The sequence below is a fragment of the Nomascus leucogenys genome, chromosome 4 (assembly GCF_006542625.1).
Source record: "Nomascus leucogenys isolate Asia chromosome 4, Asia_NLE_v1, whole genome shotgun sequence".
In the NCBI taxonomy this organism is placed as follows: Eukaryota; Metazoa; Chordata; class Mammalia; order Primates; family Hylobatidae; genus Nomascus; species Nomascus leucogenys.
In genome coordinates this window covers 149,362,410-149,375,194 of record NC_044384.1, presented here as the reverse complement: position 1 = coordinate 149,375,194, position 12,785 = coordinate 149,362,410, and the positions used below count along the sequence as shown (strand labels likewise).

At 52.2% G+C, this 12,785-nt stretch overlaps 1 protein-coding gene across 2 annotated transcripts in view; it reads left to right on the top strand.

Annotated features, from left to right (window-relative positions):
- Positions 1-12,785, top strand: part of DLGAP2 (DLG associated protein 2) — a 921,880-nt gene that overhangs the window by 204,937 nt on the left and 704,158 nt on the right. The window contains exon 1 of one of the 2 annotated variants that reach the window (XM_003271382.4): positions 1,408-1,764. The exons of the other annotated variant lie outside the window; for it this stretch is intronic. Within the exon in view, the coding sequence (XP_003271430.3) occupies positions 1,500-1,764 (265 nt within the window). The 5' untranslated portion in view covers positions 1,408-1,499. Of the gene's footprint in view, positions 1-1,407; positions 1,765-12,785 lie in introns of those variants that run through there. 2 annotated transcript variants of the gene reach the window in all.

The following is a 12,785-nucleotide window of genomic DNA, read 5'->3' as shown; positions in this document are numbered from 1 at the left end:
CTCATGGAAGGATGCTGTTCTGTGTGGATGCTGGACAGGGCTGGATTTGTGGTAGTCCAGGAATCCATGACTTGGGGGGCAGCCTGGGGGATGGGTGTGGAGACAGTGTATTAGCACAGCTTGGCTGTCTGCACGGTGGACGGGGTAACCCGGTGGGCTTTGCAGGTGTATTAGGGACCTCCGGAGAAGTGGAAGTCATCGGATATATGTGGGTGTGTTTGTTTACACATACATAGACCCCATGCTTATATATATAAATCTCATCATGTATATCTGTGCGAATAGAAGGAGATTTGTTATAAGGAACTGGCTCATGTGGTTGTGAGGCTGACGAGTCTGAGATCTGCTCAGCCAGTTGAAGGCCCAGGAAGAGCCGACGTGTCCATTCTAGCATGAAGGCAGGAAAAAACGTGGTGTTCCAGTTCAAAGGCAGGCAGGGGCGTTGCAGAATAAAATTTATTTTAATTAATTAATTCAGGGTTTTCCTGCCCTACTGAATGGGGTTGAGCTCCCAGGAGGAGCAGATATGTCATGGAGAATGAACACATCACACTTCCATTACTCAGTGAGTAACTCGCTTGGGCTCCGGGCCGCTCGAGGGCACAGAGCAGGTCTCAGCCACGCTGTCAATTTTCCGTGTTCTGACGCTTTTATGTCTGGGCATCGCTGACTGGGGAGGGGTGGCTATTCCTGGGCTGGCTGGTTCCTGGGGACAGTGAGCGGCTCGCCTGTGGTCGTGCCTGTACACGAAACCGACTTTTCCCACGCCCGCCACTCCCTCCGTGGGCTCTCATGCTCCTGACCTCTGACAGCCCAGAGCCCTGGGACCATTCAGCCTCACCAGGCCTAAGCCTGCTGGCCCTGCTTTCCCTTTTTTCCTTCCCAGATCCCAGTGAGGGTTCCCCGTGTTGGCCGCCCCCTCACGCCTCCTGGCCCTCCCGGTGCACCTGTGTGTCCCTGGCCCCATGGCAGGCCCTGCCTCCGGGTCTGGGGTCTGTTTGTTTCCACTGCCCCATCCATGGTGGTTATTTCTGTCTCTGTGTCTCACCGCACCTGAGTAAACAGATCCCAGGAACCCTGAAAACAAGCAGAGTCTGTGCCCGTTGCTCTCCTGGCTCCTGGAGGGCACGGTGGGCTCTGCTTCTGCTGGGAGGAGAGCGGCAGGTAGCACTGGGTGGCACAGGGAGCTGCTCTCTGGAACCGCCTGGGCGGCTGTGGCCAGGGCATGAGCTGAAGGGGGTGTGCGGCAGCCGTGGGTGGCCGCAGAGGGGCTGGCAGCAGCTGAGCCACGTGGAGCTAAACTGAGTGAGCCGGGAGGAAGGATGAGGGTGCTGGCACACAGAGCCGGCCGCACCCACAGGAGCCGTCACAAGCAGAGCTGCCCTCCTCCGGCAAGGACGGCTGTGGTTGTGTAATAATCCCGGTGGGGCTCACAGCACTGCGTGGCCGGAGCGGAGCGAGCCTCGTAGGAGTTCCAGGTGTTCCCTGAGCCGGATTAAATGCCTCTGCGCTGTGGGGGTGGGGACAGCGTGGGGGGAAGCCAGGAAGAGCCGAGGCCAGAGGACCCCCCGCCGAGAAAGAGAAAGAGCTCAGAGCCGGGGACTGGAGGCCTGGAGGAGCCGATGTGGGAGAGAGCCTCGTGGGAGGGCCCCAGTGGCCGGGATGGTAAAAGACTTCGGAGCAAACTGATCGATTGTAATTACATGAAGGTGAAGCTGGTGATGATGTGTCAGATGGGGAGTGTTCAGGAAAACTCCTACAAAGGTAAGAACGTTGTTTACAGAACATGATCCATTACAGGGGATTCCTGTTGCTGGAGGACAGTGATGAGCCTGTGGGGATTTTCTTGAAGCTTCTGTGGCGACTGTTTTCTTACTTGAACATGTTGATTCAATGATTAAAATTTACCGTGATTGTAGCACTTTGTGGGGGTGCGTTTAAAACGTTCTGGTCCCCAAGGCTGTTGGGTCTACCTGAGCATATGCGGCACACGCCAAAGGTCTCAGGGTGGAATTGTTCACATCAGGAATGTGCTTTCAGCAAGTGGCCGATTTTGAGGTCCTTAAAGTTCAAAGTCCTCCGTGTGTGTCCCTCACCCAGAGAGGGCACTTAACGCCTCCAGGCCTTGGTTTCCTCATAGATTGGACATAATCGTAACAATTCTGTTCTTAACAGGAGAATTGTGGGGCCCAGCACAGTGGGGTAGGGTGTGGGGATGTTGTCGGCTGTCATACAAACGTGTAAAGCCAGACACACCAGGGAGGGACAGAGGTCTCGGGATATATGGAGTAGAAGGAGATTTGGAGTATGGGGTTAGAATTGGGAATTATTGCTCTTGGTCATTCCTGGAGATTATAGTTAGAAATTTCTCAAGAAATATATAATGAGAAAAATAGGACAGAGTTCAGAGAGCTAAATTGCAAAAAAAAAACAAAACCAAAAACAAACAAACAAACAAAAAACCACAAAGGACCAGCACACAGATGCACAAGGCCCCCTGAAGGGGCAGAGTGGGGCCAGGCCCATCAGACGCCACGGGACACACTCGAATTCCATAGCACAGCAGAAGGAAGCACGTGTGTGCCGTAGAAGGGACGCCGGCCAGCCATGGGTTCCCGGGAGAATGGGACCAGAGTGCCCTGCCCAGGGCTGAGGGTCTCATGGTCTTTGTGGCAGGTCCCATGACTGGGGAGGGCGCCAGCCTGAAGCCACCTCCTAGGAGAATTTCTGGTCATGTCATAGACATGGATTTACTGAGGCTGAGTACATATTTAGTAGGCGTCATGGGACACAAATTTATGAGATTTTCCTGTACATGATTCACCAAGGTCCAGTTTGCGTTCACTGGGTGTCCTGGACACGGTTTACCGAGGTTGAGTGTGTGTTCACTAGGCATCCTGGACTTGGATTTACGGAGGTCGAGAATGTGTTCAGTAGGCGTCCTGGACGTGGATTTACTGTGTCCTTAGTGTATCCTGGGCTTCATGGAAGAGGAGTGAGGAACAGGTCCCCAGCTTGGTGCTCAGGTGCCTGGTTGATTCTTGTGGTGACAGCACGGGTGATATTGGCGGGGACTGCGTACTTGACACCTTGCAAAGGCATCTGTGAATGGTGGGATGCACTCAGAAAACAGCATAAGATTTTTGATTTAGAGGAATAAAAAAAATAAAGCACAGGGGAAGAACTCGGCCATACTGGACAGGTCCTTTTGGGGCCTTTCCCACGCACCCCAGGTCAGGAGCAAGGTGGCAGGAAATAGGTGGGAATCACTGCCCTCGATGCAGGAAGAACCGGAAGATTCACAGAGCCTTCAAGTTAGAAGGGACTCGAGGATTCGCTGTTGCAAAGCCTGATTTCACCGAGCAGGAAACAGGAGCGCTGAGGCCGCACGTGGGTGGGCTGGGTTCACACCAGAGTAGGGGCAGGGTGGGCCGGACGGCTTTTCAGGCAGTTTTGGCTGCAACACACTCCTCAAGATTTGTCTGGAAAGATGAAGACCCCTTCGCCATTCCCCCTCTAAACATCCCAGACCCCCTGCCATTCCCCCTCTAAACATCCCAGACCCCCCGCCATTTCCCCTCTAAACATCCCAGACCCCCCGCCATTCCCCCTCTAAACATCCCAGACCCCCTGCCATTCCCCCTCTAAACATCCCAGATCCCCCTCCATTCCCCCTCTAAACATCCCAGACCCCCCGCCATTCCCCCTCTAAACATCCCAGACCCCCTGCCATTCCCCCTCTAAACATCCCAGATCCCCCTCCATTCCCCCTCTAAACATCCCAGATCCCCCGCCATTCCCCCTCTAAACATCCCAGACCCTCTGCCATTCCCCCTCTAAACATCCCAGACCCCCCGCCATTCCCCCTCTAAACATCCCAGACCCCCCGCCATTCCCCCTCTAAACATCCCAGATCCCCCTCCATTCCCCCTCTAAACATCCCAGATCCCCCGCCATTCGCCCTCTAAACATCCCAGACCCTCCGCCATTCCCCCTCTAAACATCCCAGACCCCCCTGCCATTCCCCCTCTAAACATCCCAGACCCCCTCGCCATTCCCCCTCTAAACATCCCACACACGCCCGCCATTCCCCCTCTAAACATCCCAGATCCCCCGCCATTCCCCCTCTAAACATCCCAGACCCCCCTGCCATTCCCCCTCTAAACATCCCAGACCCCCTCGCCATTCCCCCTCTAAATATCCCACACACCCCCGCCATTCCCCCTCTAAACATCCCAGACCCCCCGCCATTCCCCCTCTAAACATCCCAGATCCCCCGCCATTCCCCCTCTAAACATCCCACACCCCGTGCCATTCCCCCTCTAAACATCCCAGATCCTCCGCCATTCCCCCTCTAAACATCCCAGACCCCCCTGCCATTCCCCCTCTAAACATCCCAGACCCCCTCGCCATTCCCCCTCTATACACCCCACACACCCCCGCCATTCCCCCTCTAAACATCCCAGACCCCCCGCCATTCCCCCTCTAAACATCCCACACCCCCCGCCATTCCCCCTGTAAACATCCCACACACCCCTGCCATTCCCCCTCTAAACATCCCACACCCCCCACCATTCCCCCTGTAAACATCCCAGATCCCCCCACCATTCCCCCTCTAAACATCCCAGAACCCCCCGCCATTTCCCCTCTAAACATCCCACACCCCCCACCATTCTCCCTCTAAACATCCCACACTGTGGAGCTCAAGCAATGTTTGCCTGGCTTTGATTCGGAGTTCCCGGCAACAATGAGGGCTGCAGTCTAATAATACTTAGAAGGAAATATTGATCTTGGTTTCCATGAGTTATACTATAAGTCATTTCCACTTTAATTTGAGTTACCAAGAATGGACACATTAGTGCAGGACGAAATTGAAATGTATTGGGCACTATAGAAATTACTTTGGTCTCTGTGGCTTTGTTTTTTCACCTCAGGAATGTGTATTTTTTTCTTCCTGCAATTGCAGTTCTAATTTCTGTGTTGTGTCTCTAGGAGGAGTGATTTGGTGCACCTGCTCATCCTGATTCATGATTTTCTTGTGCCTCTCAGTCTGAGACGGGCCACACTGATGCGTTTGCATCGGGTTGAAGGCTGAGAATTCTGACTCAGACCTGGTGACCCTGGCCTCTCCTTTTTGCAGACCTTAGAAAAGTGAATGACTCACTGTAGAACCCAGGGCTACACAGCCCCTTGCCTTCCTGGAGGAAGCAAAGGCCAGACATGGAATCCAGTTTGTTCTCCTCTTGGCTGATCGCATGGTCACAGAGTCAGTGCGCGATCCGCCTGCTCTGCCGGCCACAAGGGTTTAAAGACAAATGCAATGTTGTCTCTGCTTTAGGGGAAATTATTGTGTCCTACGGAGACAGCAACACGAACAAGGAGTTCCCGTGCTGAGGTGCACACCAGGGACTCCGGGCACACACAGCATGATGTAACAACACTGCATTGGCAGCCAAGGGCTGAGAGGGTTCTCTGCAGAAAAGGTCCAAGGAGGGGACTTCAATGCTGAGTCTTTTACAATAGATTGCCAGGCAGACAGAGATATTCTAGGTAGTGGAGGAAACCTGCAAAGACTACATGGAAATGCAGAGAGGGCAGGTGTGTCCTGGGCTTGTTGCCACGTAGGGTGTGGGACACAGGCTGTGGGCCAGACACCAAGAGCAGGTGCAGGTGTGCACGATTGGGAGCCTCATGGAGACCCCACCCTGCAGAGACTTCCTCCCGCTGTCTTCCAGAGCTGTGGGAGCCACAGCAGCGTGCCAGGGCGTGGCGCAGAGGCCATACTGTGAACAGTAAAAACCAGGGAACTCAAATTTACATCCCATTTATTATGTAATGGGAGGGAGGCCCCTCACTCATGGAGATCCCTCTGGAACTGCATTAATCGGGAGGACTCTGTGGGTTGTTCTGGAAATGAGTGGGGCTGGAGGCAGGGGAAGGGTGGAGGTTTGGGGGCTCAGATCCATTCTTCTGGGTTTCCTTAAATCCCCAGTGAAGATGACATAATCACAGAATTGTCTTCGTCCAATGATTTCACGAGGCGGGGGCAGTAAAAGAGAGGATTTTTTTTTTTTTTGCAGCTGAATAGAAACGCTTGTGTAGGTAGGAGGTGTGTGTGAGAAAGCCGTCAGCTGAAGTCCAGGCACTGAGGCCACTGCCTTGGGCTCCTGGATCTTGGTCCTGGGGCAGGCGGGTGTCTGAGGGCTGAGGAGCTGCGTGTGCAGCTGACACGGGCCGGTTGTGTTTCTGAAGAAGTGATTCCCAGTTATGTCCACACCCTGGCGTCTGGGGGACTCCCACGCTGAGGGAGCAGGGAATGGCAGGGGCGTTTCACGCGAGGGTGAGAACAAGAGCGCTCTGCCTCTCCCGCCTCCTGGCTCTGGAAAAAGAATCAGTAGCATGTTCTAGAAAAAGCCACCTGTCATTCCTTCCTACATTCCCTGGCTACCTTGGGGTCCTGGGATTCCTTCTTAAATTCCCTGGCTACCCTGGGATCTGGGATTGCTGGCCCTTCTGTTAAGAATCCCAGGTATCTCGGCCATTATTTTTAGGCACTGCCACTTGTCGTGATGTTCTTCCTGCAGTGAGAGCTGGGACATTTGGCTCCCGGGAAGCTTGGCGGGTTCCTTGCTTCCACTGGAATTTCATTTGTTCTCTGGAGCCCTTGCCAGCCCATTCTGAGTTTCTGATTAAAGCCCTTCCCGTCGTCCTGGTGGCCACAACCTGACTCCCTGCCCTTCTTACTGGGCTGCTGAAACTCGGTGGTGGGTGTTGGCACAAGAAAAAGGGCCCCATTTGGTTTTTCTTTAAAAATCTCTGGAGTCTTATGACAGCCTTGATCTTCATTTTTTGGACTCTCAATGAAACAACATAATGTATGTAAAACCTGCAGTTTTGAGTCCTTTCGCTGGAACTCGTTTGGCCTCTGTCTTCTCAAGAGGAGTAACCAAGGGGATGTTTGGTCCCCATGGCTGGAAGGAAACGGGGGAATGTTTGCCTTTCGCAGGTTTTATTTGGTAATCTTTCTTTTATTTGAGGAATGTTCTGTTATCAGTGGAAATATTCCCTTCTAGGAAATATTGCAGCACAAACATGTACTCTAAGACCTTCTGACATTCCTGTGAGTTTGCTGGGATCTTGGAGGAAGAGCAAGTGTCTGATGTTTTTGTCAACAAACCTTTTCCTTTTCACCTTTTCCCTCTCACCTTTGGCCTCTAGACACTTTCCTGACCAAAGTCCATAAACGCACATGCAGTCCAGCAGCCACGTGTGTTCTGAAATAGAAAAGGCTACCAAATGTTCTCTGAAGTTCATAAGCTTTGGATTTTCACACACTGTGAATAATTCATAGGAGGGACTCATGATCCAGTTCTTTTCTTCTTATGATTTCTAAAGGGAAAAATTCTCAGTAGAGATGGAGAAAGACTGATAAATGGTTCCAGGTTAGATAAAACTAGAGATGTGACAAGTGCAACATGTGGTTTTGTGCTGAGTTTTTTTTTTCCATTTCCTATAAAACACAGGAGTGGAACAATTGGCAAAATGTGAATAAGGTTTGTCAGTGAAATACTAGTATTTCAAGATTTTGTTGATCGTACTGTGATTATTATGAAAACGCCATTGGTTTTAGTAAACACACAATGAATCATTTATTATGTGAAGGGCTATTATGCCTGCAATGTAGTGTCAAGTGGCTCTGAAAAAAATTACGTGAAAGACAGAGAAAGAATAGTAAACATAAAATGTCAGGGTTTGGGAAATCAGGGTAAAGAGTATGTAGGAATTCCCTGTACTGCTTTTGCAACTTTTCTATATGTTTGAAATTATTTCAAAATGAAAAATTAAAAAAAATTTCTTAAGATGAAGAAATATTGATAACCAACAGTTTGAAAAAGATCAGTCAGCATTTTGCATTCTTGATTCAAAACATAACTTCCCCCCTTCCCCCCGATCTTTTTGTAGGTTCTTAGACTGCTTTGGGCAAAGATAAAGAATATTGGAAATATATGGTTAGGGTTTTTTCTTCTTTCCTGTAAGGATATGTGGGAAGGAAGTAATATTTCCTGGAGCTCCTGTGGACTGGTCTATAAGGGTACCTTCCGCTCCTGTCCCCATCCGTTCCTGCAGAGCCCTGCACAGTGGCAGCTGTTGTCTGTTTCTTTCAGACAAGGAAGCTTTGGCTTATGAGGTGGTCGGGTCGTGATGGGAATTCAGGTCTCTCTAGGGTCAGATCCTCTTTGCCACGTCCGCTGCTTCCTTGACCCCTGATCCTTCTGTGGGTTAGGGAGCCCTCTGTCCTGGAACAGCTGGTGGCCCTGGCCATGGGCCCGGGGGTGACGGCAGAGCCTGCTGTGCGGACACGTGGCCGTGGGCATGAGGGGAGGGTGAGGGCAGAGCCTGCTGTGGAGACACCTGGCCGTGGGCACGAGGGGAGGGTGAGGGCAGACCTGCTGTGGAGACACCTGGCCGTGGGCACGAGGGGAGGGTGAGGGCAGAGCCTGCTGTGGAGACACCTGGCCGTGGGCACGAGGGGAGGGTGAGGGCAGAGCCTGCTGTGGAGACACCTGGCCGTGGGCACGAGGGGAGGGTGAGGGCAGAGCCTGCTGTGAGACACCTGGCCGTGGGCACGAGGGGAGGGTGAGGGCAGAGCCTGCTGTGGAGACACCGGCCGTGGGCACGAGGGGAGGGTGAGGGCAGAGCCTGCTGTGGAGACACCTGGCCGTGGGCACGAGGGGAGGGTGAGGGCAGAGCCTGCTGTGGAGGGGGGGGGGGGGGGAGGCTGGGGACGGGTGGGAGGGGGGGGGGGGGCTGTGGAGACACCTGGCCGTGGGCATGAGGGGAGGGTGAGGGCAGAACCTGCAGTGCAGATACCTGGCTCTTTGTTCTCATCCCACTTAGCGGGAATGGCAGCCTGTCGGAGTCGATCTATTTCCAGCTCCATTGAGTGGGACCTGCTTGAAACAGGCCACCTCTTCGATTCTTGCCTTGGTTTCTGCCCATCCCTACTTGGGGTGGCTCTGAGTCAGCTGCGCATCCCAGGGGGCGGAGAGGAAGCGAGTGCTCACTCCTGCGAGGCGTGTGGCGTGGTTATTCCTGGCTTGCGGTGGGGAGGGTGGAGGCAGAGCGGGCACTGGGCGCAGATGTGGAGACTCATCCTGCTTCACGCTCGCTCGTCCTCATGAGCTCAGTGAGGCGGTGGACCCCAGCCCCGTGTCTGTTCTCGGGGAGATGGAACATTTAGGGAACCAGAGTACTCACCTTTTCTTCAGTTCAAGGCTATTCTGTCTGAAGAAGAACAGATCAGACGCACATGTGTTCCCGGCTGTAAGAGCAACAGAAGGAAAGAGTGATTTGCTGTCCAAAGATAGAGCTTTCCCCCAGCTCTGCCTCTTTAAAGTCTAAAGAGTATCCAGCGTTCCCATAGTCTCCTTTCTGTCTCTTCAACGTTTCCAAACCATCTGAGAGTGATTTGTAAGAACGTATATTACTCGGGTTCTGTTGGCACTGGGAAGGGCACGGTACCTCAGCCTGGCAGACCCATGTACCGTGAGCTGTGTAAGTGGCCATTAAACCCCACATGCTTGCAGAGGGCCTCCTGCCGTTCCTGCAGGAGACGCTGAGGCGGCTGCCCCTCGGGAGTGTTGGAAACACCGTCTCTGAGCGACTCCACCATGGGGGTGGTGTGGGTCTAGGGCTCAGAGATATGCTCTTTGCCTTGGACCCAAAGCTGTGCTTGGGAGTCCTCGCTGTACCATCCGTGTGTCAGCTGCCAACCACATGCGGTCGTGAGCCCAGGATGCCCGGCTCCTCAGTCCGGAGGGCCTGCCCATGTAAAACGTTTTACATGCTGGATTTTGAAGACTTGGTATGAAAACACACGTGAAGTAGCTTATTAATTTTTTTATGTTGATTGCATGTGGAAATGATATTTTGCATATGTTGGATTAAATAAAATATATTAAAATTAATCTCACCTGTTTCTTACGGTTTTAATACAGTTAGTAAAACCATAAATTGCACATGTGCTCACACTGTATTTCTCTTGCGTGGTGTGGCTCTATTGCATCTGCAGACTCCTCCACTGAATTCCATGTTTCAGGGCCGGGTGTGCCTCAGTCGTGTTCTGTCATCCGTCATGTCTAAGTGTGCGTCCTTCACAAGATCTCTACACCCCAGCAGCACAGGAGCCGTGCGTCCTGCTCTGGTTTCAGAGCTTCCCTCAAAGCACAGTGCTTCCTGTTTGTTGGATACTGGGTGGAATTCCACATAAACCTCTGGGTTGGTTTTGTGTTTTTCAGGAAGTATGAGCATTTATGTGCTTTTTATGTGGTTATTATTAAAATGTCTATTGATTATTGTTCATATTTGCTTAATGAAATTTGGAGAGCTGCGTAAGAGTGGGGACGTTTAACAATGACTGTTTCTAGGAAACTGGGAACATTCTAAGAGTCAGAGTAGGAAGTTCATTAAAATGACCGAGGACCCTGCCCAGTGGGACCCGTCTCCAGCCTGCTGGAAATTAGCTCGGGGAGCACGATGTGGGTTGAGCTGCCGGTGTGTTCTGACTGAGTAGAACAGAACACTGTGTACCGTGCATCGCTGAGTCACAGTCGGTTTATGAAGAGGGTCTCTGAAGAGAATGAGCCTCTGTAGGAGTCTGTGTGGCCCAGTCAGCAGAGCCCAGAGGGCCAGAGCAAGCAGCCTTGACTGCTCCCATTAAGAAAGAGAAGGGGACCCAAGGGGACCCTATTCGAAGGTGGCCACACATGCTTCCACATGGGAAAATGCAAAGTGCAGGAACTGATGGGTGTGTAAAACTTGGGAGGGACATTTGCTGTTAAGTGGGACCTCTGATTGCATTGCCTCCCCTGGGAGATGGTGGCTTGCCTTTTAAGAACTTAATGCCTAGGGAGGAAAGGAAGCGCAGCCGCCTCTCCATGGGTCCGAGCTGGAGCCTGGTTGGAAGCTGGAGCCTGGTTGCAAGCTGAGTGCAAGGTCTTCTCTTTTTGATTTGGTTTTTTGGTTGCTGTTGGGCACTTAGGGTATAGCGTGGAGGTGGCAGGGAGCTACTGTTTAAGGGAATGCTCTGCAGATGCCTGGGAAGTTGGGCAAGAGAGATCATTTAGTCAACTTTTTCATGACTTTTGAATAAAACAAAGTGCTGACCAGGAGAGTGTTTCCAGCAGTGTAGGAGAAGATGCTGGCCCATCGTTTCGCCACCGTGGACCATTTTCACAAAGCTCACCGCATGACATCAATGGCTGACCAATACTGACCTTTCTAAAGGCCTAGGCTTACGTGTGAACTTTCCTCAGGCCTCAGAGCTGGTGGCGGGGCCTGTCTCTGTGTACAGAGGTCTTGGCATGGTGGCCTCCTGCGTGAAGGCCCCGCACATCTACGACATGTGGTACCCTTCAGCTGTGGCACTCTTCTTAAGACCTTCTCCTGAGGATGCTCCTCAAGCCTCCCTCGCTCGCCTGACGGGCTGCTGCCTGTCTTGATGTCGTCCTGGGAAAATGCTATCATTTAGAAAGGATCTCTGGTGTATCAGGTGGGGCAGCTGTCCACATATGGACCAGGAAGTGCTTGTTAGACTTCGTATCGTTCTTGCTGTGTGTGCTCAACACAAGATGCGCTCACCACGGGCCGAGAGGCAGCTGTGAGTCCTCTGTAGTTATTATCACCATGATGGGCACGCTGTTTCTTATCGATTCAAAAACATGCCCATATTTCACCACATTAAGATCAAAACAAAAGTGACGTTTTAAGTTTTTCATCATCTCTATTGTTTTAAAATCGGATCTAATTGTCACTGGCTTTCTCCAAAAAAATTTTTTTAATAAGGCTATTTTTCCTCATGACTATGAGAGAGGCTTCTTTAAAGAGATGCCAGTAAATGGAATTTTTTAGAATGTCGCATGATTTTCAAAGCCGAAAACAACACAGCGGAAAGACCCTCAGCTCTGTGGATGGTGGGGTGCATTTATCAGAGACAGCAATCTTTCTCCACACAGATCCCTGGAGTTGCTTGGGGATGGAGGAGCCGGAGGAAATGCGGGAGAGAATACCCTTGGAAGGCGGGGGCCTCATCTTGCCCAGCTGCCTCGCCAGGTGCCAGGTGGAGCTGGGATGGGACAGGGTCTTCTCCTCCATCTCCCACAATCAGGGGAATCTGTTGTCTGCGTCTGTGCTCTGTGTCCTAAGGTGTGTGTTCCCTGTCTAGGCCTCATTTTTCTCTTACTGAAAGTGAAGGAGTGGGACCGACTCTACGGATGCCTCCAAGTTCAGTGTCCTGCGTTTTGGTGACTCTGTGAGGAGGTGACAGGTGCCTGGGGTAGGGGAGACAGGAGGTGTCCATCCCGGCCTTTCTGCAGTGCTGATCCAAGTTGGAGCTGAGGGTAGTTCAGCGGTTCTTACTCTCATATCGGGACCCTCTGGCCTTGTGTCTCAGACAACCACTCCTTCCACACACATCTGCTGAGGCCCTGCCGTGCACTGTGAAGGAGGGGCACCCCACTTCCTGACTTAGCACATCAAACATGCAGTGCGAGCCGCGGATCCCACACCAGCCTGGGAAGGCCACAAAGCCCAATGACAAGTCAGACTCAGCGTGTTTTCCTTTTAATTTGAGACAGGGTCTGTCTCTGTTGCCCAGGCTGGAGTATAATGGTGGCAGAGACCCTTCGAAGGCTCACTACAGCCCTGAACTCCCGGGCTTAAGCCATCCTCCTGCCTTCGTCTCTGAGTAGCTAGGACTACAGGTATGCGCCACCATGCCTGGCTGA